The sequence below is a fragment of the Cardiocondyla obscurior genome, linkage group LG19 (assembly GCF_019399895.1).
Source record: "Cardiocondyla obscurior isolate alpha-2009 linkage group LG19, Cobs3.1, whole genome shotgun sequence".
NCBI lineage: Eukaryota > Metazoa > Arthropoda > Insecta > Hymenoptera > Formicidae > Cardiocondyla > Cardiocondyla obscurior.
The window spans coordinates 4,652,814-4,660,720 of NC_091882.1; the positions used below are offsets into that span (position 1 = coordinate 4,652,814).

Genomic DNA, 7,907 nt, shown 5'->3' on the forward strand with positions numbered 1-7,907 from the left:
TCCAACCCCCGATTTCATCAGACAATCAGAGTTCTCCGGTCTCTCGTGGTGTGCACACCGTGCTGTCTTTTTATTCGGTTTTTTGTTCAGTTCTTTGTTATTCGTTTATGTTTCTTTGGTGACTTTTTACTATTTGGTTTAATCAATATATTCCGGACTTTGTTGTCTTGCGGATGTGTGGTTGAGTAGTTTACGACATGAACCTCAGCGGGTCTGCCAGGGTAGGATTGTATACCAGCGATTTTTTGCCCACAAGATGGAGTATTAATTTACCAGCGATTTTCCGCCCACGAAGCGAGGCATTTGTATACCAGCGATTTTTCCGCCCAAAGGGCGAGATATTCTTGTTATTTGCGACCCATTGCAAACAAAGCGACCGACGGACAAGCGCTTCTGTTCTGCTCTAAGCAGACCAAGATAAGACATCTTTTATGATATTTTTTTTGTATATTGACTCTTGTATTATTTTATTTGGTTTTTATTACTTGATTTATTTAACCTTGTATTTTATTTGTTTAATTGCCTTTATTTTTTGTTGTGATTTTCTTGATTTTGACATTTGGTTCTAACATTCGTGAATCCTTGTGCAACGATAGTGCTTGCACCGTACGGGCATCGTAAACGCCCACAGAGCATTATCGCGCATATAATTCCTAACTAACGTGTTATATCTATAATGCTGATTAGTATTACTTCCTTCTCCTCCATCTTCAAGCAATTTTCCAAACTTGTTAATCGGCATTTTGACATCAAATAATTAAATTGTGTATGCATACTTTAATTTATAATAAGCCCCACTTCGCGAAGTTCCTCAATAATTGATAAAATCTTATTGTTGTGAGCGTTATGACCCGAGTAACGTGAGGCTTTGAGCATTCAAAGACGATCTACGAGCTCGTTTGGATCATCCCAATAAACATAATCGATTTTATTACTGTTTAATGTTACAGCGTATGGTATACCTTGTCAATTTTTTTACTCAGCACAGAAGCGATTATTTTCTTATATTTGTGGCCCTTGATACTCTTTACTTAATTTTGAGAATTGTAATCACGTTTATGTGCATTTATTGCCATGAGTATACTTTTGTAATTTTTTTTATCGGTATCAGTATAACTGCTCTTATCGGGAAATCTCATAAAAATCAATTCATAAAGTCCCACCGTCCCTGGATACTTTTTACCATCTATAAATATATTATCATTTTTATCTAAATCAACACGCTTGTTGCCAATTATTGTTCCATTATTGTTGAAATAAACTTTGTAAACGCTATCGATGTTAATGGATTTTTTTCCACTCAAAACAGCGCCTAGATACTTTTATCCCAACGGTCTATAATGAGTTTGAAGAGTCTTCCAATCTTCGAAAGTGTACAACTGTTGCCGAATAGATGTTACCAACGTATTACATATCGTTCAGCCGTACTTATTGTTCAGCGTTGTGATAACGCCACGCGAGGAAACTCAATATGCTATGTGTGCAAAAACTGCCTGGACGATATTCAGAGCTGTTCGCCTTTGTGTGTTATGCGAAGCAGTTCATGAGTTAGTCAAAGTTTAGCTCCAGACCAATGTAGTCCCTTAGTAAAAATATAGACAGTTAATACAAACCACGTCTTTTGCTTACCTCCCTTCGCCTTCCTAAAATATACGAACACAACACAACGGTTCATCTGCGGTATTGAAAACATCTTCAATGGAATGGGAGTGTGAACGTTCCCTTAATAAATTTCGTTGTGCGAACTTAAGCGTCTCGTTTAACGTAGATCGTATGGTATGCAACCGTTTTAGAATCGATTTAATTGGAGTCGATGCTGTTATCGGTGATGATGCTGTTATCGAAAACGTTGCGTTTGATCGTTTCTGTTTTGGTGTCAATCTACTTTCATCTTTTTCTTCATGTAATGATTTCGGAGACGCTGTGATTAATCGTCTTTGTTCTGGCGTCAACACATCTTTTTTCCTGAAAGATACGATTCGTTCTTTGATATAGCTGATTCAACTTCGCTGTTTCCAACGGTGTTTTCTACAATCTGTTTAAGAAGCTCAACGATAGGTTTAAAAAGTCGCTTCAGCGCGATATCTTCATCCATTTTTCCCGTCTTCATAACATGATACATTTTGCGAATCAAATCGCTCGTTGAAGCAATTTTCTTCGCAATCATTTCACGATTTTTAAGTTTGTTGTTGTTATTCATATCGAGTTTAACAGTTGCCAATCGGTGTATCAACAACGACTGATTGCATTAGGATACCACAAAGTCGTCAAATCCCTTTCTATAGCGACCGTTTGAAATGGCATTGTCTTTATCAATCACCACAAATCCATACTTTTGTTGTCAACATATTTGACACAATTTACTGAAATCTTTGAAAGACATATTAGTATTAACACGATCATTATATATATGTTTCATATTTGTGCCATCTTGTTTAAACAGAATCAATAAATTCGCATTGTCACGTATAAGATGCTTCGGTATTTTTGCATACGTTTGACAAAGATAAAAACTGTCGACGTTCGCGTGTCGTCTTATTGCAAAGTATTCTCTTACCGCGTCTTGCTTATCACATGCTATATCATTAAAAATAAATATAGAATTTGGAAGAGCTTCGATTGACGAAACAACATCAATATTATTTAAGAATGTAAAATAACTAATTTTTTCTTTTGGTGTCAATATCTCTTTCAGATATTGATATTTTGGTTGTTATATTGATTTCGAGTATAGGTAAACGTTTTCGAACCGTACACCATGCAGACTTTTTACAGACTTATCAACACGTTCGTCTTACCACAATTTGATGGGCCGCAAATGATAGCTCGAATAGAACTCGGTAATGTTGCACCACGGGGGTGCTGTGGGGTCCGTTCTCCGGAGAGTGTATAGCGGCGGGTCAATAAAGATAGACGTTCTCTTGATTATTCGTAGCACTGTTTTATTTCTTCCTTCTTAATTACAGCATTTGACGCCACGCGGTTTGATCTTTAATAGCGACTGCCCGCTCGGGCCGCGGTTGCCCATATATATGCCTTGCTGTTGCTAGGCCGAAAATCTTACAATCAGCAGATTTGCAAGTAGCAACCGCGAATGTTCTCGAAGCGTGGCGTCTCGGCCGAAAATGCCGGGTTATCTTGATCGGCGATATTCTGCCGATTCTGTTAAATTGTTGCGCGCGTGCGAGATTTCGTCGTTATTCTCGAGCCTTCTGTTACCAGGGGCTCGGGATATAACAGTAACATGTTTCCATGTCTACGTAACACACGATCAGATAATAACTCGTTATCAAAATTTACCACCTTGATTGGTGGCGCTTGCTGTATGAACCGCATTTTACCTTCTAAATGAGATCGATATTATCCATGCCGATATATTTATAGTTGTATGCGTAAAATTAAACGCTCTGTATTCTATATATTTATGGTGTTGTCAGACGACTGTAATATTTGATTTAACCGCTGACCAACTACACATATTCCAAAAATATTTTTATTGCAACGATTTTCTCAACATATCAACTATTTGTGGAATAAGCTTCCAGAATACTTAAAAGCCAATTCAGATGTTCAGCAATACCGTCAATGTTTAAAACATTATAATTTATCGAGTTATGAAACGCATGTTGACGGTCCTGCGCCATTAAAAAAAAAACTGTGTTGAATGTCTAAGAAAATTGAGCGAGGCTTGTTAAACAGAACAATTAACACACTTTCGTTTGAATTGCACATACTTGAGAACCAGTTTTGTAGCCCGGGAACTCGATTAAACGAGCGATTTGCCATAGGAGATTGTGGAATTAATTCGTTGGACGCGACTTGTTGCGATCACGATATAGTCTACTTACGTAGCAATAATCTCGCAGAGCGCCACGTGGCTGACAATATTCTCGCCAATAAAGCGCTGCAACGCATAACGCAAAAGATTCAAGTTTCGGTGAAAAAGCCGCAGCCACAACCGTATGGGTAGCTATGAAAGCAAAATCGAAACTTGGTATGGGCTTGTGTGTACCGAGAAAAAATACATTGAAAAAAACGGTGAAGAAAACGATGAAGAAGCGAACACTTTCGGTAGCGAAACGTGGTAAGGTTATACCGCTTCTACCTTTACTGGGTGTTATCGGTTCGCTCACCATTGGAGCTGCAGGAATCGCAAAAGCTGAAAATAATAAAAAAGCCGCACAATGTCAACTTGAGGAAATAAAACGTCACAATTATGCTATGGAAGGTCGCGGTGTTTATGTTGCTCCATACAAACGTGGCGGTGAATTTCGAAAAAATAATAGAATTTTGTAAGGAAAAAAAAAACGCCGATGAGACATTGAAATTTCCCAAAAGTGCTACTATACGATATACAGTTACGACAATTAGCGAAACATATGCACATTCCATATTTTAGAGGTGTTTTTATGCGTAATATTTTACCGACTGGGGGAATACATCGAAACAAAAGCGGTATTGTAAATTTAGATAAAGACGAAAGATTGGGTAACCACTGGGTAGCATATGCAAAGAGAGGAAATCGCTCTATGTATTTCGATAGTTTTGGAAATCTTCGACCACCACAGGAACTCGCGTAATAACTGGGGAATGATACAACGCTAATTGAATATAATCGCTTATCATATTAACGCTATAATCAGAACAACTGTGGACAATTGTGCCTACAGTTTCTGCAGACAATCGATGCACAATTTAAAGACAAACATTACGCCTTGTAAACTCAGTATCAATCATGTCGCTAACGCTCACGTTATCCGGCAAAAGTAGTGTCCTCGCGGTGAGCTATTTTCCTGCTGTAAATTTAAGCAATGGTGAATATGAACTCGGGCTGGCTGATGTTAAAACGTATTTTACAATTCGCAATGTAAACTCGTCAAATAATACATTCTATTTCGATCATGCTAATAATAGAGAAACTATTTCCATTCCCGATGGATCGTACGAGCTGTGATATTGCCGCATACCTAAAACGTGCGCTCGATGAGCGTCATATCATCGATGTTGCAAAAAAAATGATTCCGCATGGTAATGATAAAAATGATTACCCTTTGACGATTAGAGCTAATAACAATACGATGCAGAGCGAGATTAAGTGTATTTATCAAATAAATTTCACCAAACCTTGCAACATTGGATCGTTGTTAGGATTTTCATCAAATCGCATACTTGAACTGTTGCGCTGGCATAAATCAGACGCACTGATACAAATTATCAATGTAAATGTTATTCGCATTGAATGCAGTGTTACTGGAGGTGCATACAGTAATGGAAAACGTGTACATACAATACATGAATTTTCACCCATAGTTCCACCTGGATATAAGATATCTGAAACTCCAACACAGATCATTTACCTTCCAGTCGTCGTACGGAGCGTTACTGATTTGACGATTTGCATTGTAGATCTGAACGGACGATTGCTTGATTTTTGAGACGAAGAAATTACCGTGAGACTACATGTGCGGAGACGACTCTAGTGTGAGATGCTCGTTTTGAATAAAACGTCGAACGTGAGACAAACTAAATACACAGTTTCCAACAAAAGGGCTCAATTATTGAAGAAAAAACTTACTACGTCAAACGTAGAATTTAAAAAATTGTTGGGTTTTGTTATATTTTAGAAGACAAACAGAAAAAGTACTGTAATAATAGAACTTAATTTAAACGTACTGCGTGACGGTCAAAGAGGAACTGATGCTCCTAGATAATAAGAAGAGAAGCTGATGCTCCGAGACAATTACAATGACAGTCACGACTTATTTAGTATACATTACATGTGCATTGTGTGCTCGCATTACATTTGATAGATAACATTCGCAGGAATCTAACATTGCAAATATATTACTGGTTTCACTGTATGTAACATCTGAAATGGCTGATATATTGATTATTGATGATAAACCGATCTTTGAAAATAGTATTGTCAAAATTGAAACTTATACGTACAATCCATATGCTAACACAACGTTTGGATATAGTGATGAAATACGGATACCAATACAACAACAGGATTTGTATACGTTGCCATGTGACAGTTTTCTCCATATTGAGGGAAAAATAAAAATAAAAAAATCTGACGATAAGTTAACAGCTGCGCTAGGAAATAATTGTGTAGCGTTTATGTTCGATAAAATTCGTTATGAACTTAATGGTGTAGAAATTGATAGCAACAGAAACGTTGAAATAACTAGCACTCTTAAAAATTATATATTGCTAACATCTGATAATGTTGTGATGCTGCAAAATGCTGGATGGAGTAAAACATCAACTACGTTAGAAAAATTCTTTAATTTTTGTTTACCCCTCAGTATATTGTTAGGTTTCTGTGAAGATTATAAACGATTTGTTGTCAACGCTCGCCATGAATTAATTTTAATACGCGCTCGCAATGATAATAATTCCATTATAGGAAATTCGGAATTAGAGCCAGAAATTGAATTGCATAAAATACAGTGGCGAATGTCTCATGTTATATTAAATGAGGTCAATAAATTATCCATGCTGCAAACTTTGGATAGCGGGCGATATTTAAGCATGACTTTTTGCTCGTGAGATTTGTATGAATATCCTTTTTTGCAGAGTACTATAAAACATTCTTGGGCCGTCAAGGCTGCAACGCAACTTGAAAAACCTCGATACGTTATCTTTGCTCTGCAAACCGATCGCAAAAACGTTATGTCTAAAAAATCAACCATTTTTGATGATTGTAAATTAACGAATGTGAAACTATATCTCAACTCTGAATATTATCCATATGATGATCTGAATTTAGATTTTGACAAAAACAGATACGCCATTCTTTCTAATATGTATGTACAGTGACCGGCAATAATGGCCTTACTCACTACGGCGACTTATATTATAAATATATAATTGTACGTTACGTGTAATTTAATTATATAATTAAATATAATTATATATAATTAAAATTATATATTTATAATATAAGTAACATGCACACCTGACGCACACCACGCCAGCTCACGCGCGTTAGCCGCCGTCGCCGCAGTGAGTAAGGCCATTATTGCTGGTCATTGTACGTTTTCGTAAAGCTTATTATGGCAACAGTTTTTATGAGGCTTTTTGCAATGTAGCAGCATTTTTATCATATAGACCATTTGTTGTTATCGATTGCTCTCGACAGAACGAGTCAATCAAAAGCGTCACTGTAGACGTACGATTAGAATTCGATTGCAAGGAAAATGTTCCTGTAAATTCAACCGCATATTGTCTTATTTTACACGATCGCATAGTTGAATACAGTCCACTGTCTAACGTTGTGCGCAAAGTCTTATAAAAATTGCTATATCAACAGTTTTTATCATATATAGAGAAATAATTTTATCTACACGAATCATTATTGTTTTGAGTACGCGTTCATCATGGTTGTGCCAACGTTTGTCGACCTTCAAGGTTTTAATATTGGATGACGATTTATTGTAAAAGAAGTTGCAGTGCTAAGAAAGGGTACTGTTCTAATTTATTACATTTTAAAAAATTCTGTGCCATGGAAGTTTTTAACGCAATCTGAAAAATCATGCATTTCTTGGATAATAAAATAATATCATACATTGTCATATACATCATACATTGTGAGAAAAAGGAACCGTACTATACAACGTGGCAAAACAATTAATTACAACGGCTGTAGCAGGTGCGGATGGTGACGAAGTGTTACGTCTTATATATTTCAAGGGATATTAGAAATGTGCATGGTTGGCTCATATGCTCGACGACGATGTTAGAGAAGACCACATCATTGAAACCTTAGACGCTGATTATGAAGATTTTGAATCTTTAAATGTTTTAGATACTATTAATACTGTGCAATGTAAAAATTATCTTACGCATTGCGCTTTACAGAATGTATTTAAAATATTCAATTGGTGGTCGCAACGTCAAAA

The 7,907-nt window shown here is 36.5% G+C and overlaps 1 protein-coding gene across 1 annotated transcript; it reads left to right on the top strand.

Moving 5' to 3' along the window:
* Positions 1-5,874: 5,874 nt before the first annotated feature.
* Positions 5,875-7,433, top strand: LOC139110246 (uncharacterized). Its single transcript, XM_070669876.1, has 4 exons — positions 5,875-6,486; positions 6,583-6,812; positions 7,072-7,213; positions 7,335-7,433. The coding sequence occupies exons 1-4, from the start codon at positions 5,875-5,877 to the stop codon at positions 7,431-7,433; spliced, it is 1,083 nt and encodes a 360-aa protein (XP_070525977.1).
* Positions 7,434-7,907: the final 474 nt, after the last annotated feature.

Bases quoted from the DNA above. Each gene is read 5' to 3' on its own strand.
- LOC139110246 (XM_070669876.1), top strand. From the start codon at position 5,875: ATGGCTGATATATTGATTATTGATGATAAACCGATCTTTGAAAATAGT. The intron at 6,813-7,071 runs GTATGTACAGTG...TTATGGCAACAG, and splicing joins TACGCCATTCTTTCTAATAT to TTTTTATGAGGCTTTTTGCA. The intron at 7,214-7,334 runs GTAAATTCAACC...TATCATATATAG, and splicing joins ATTGCAAGGAAAATGTTCCT to AGAAATAATTTTATCTACAC.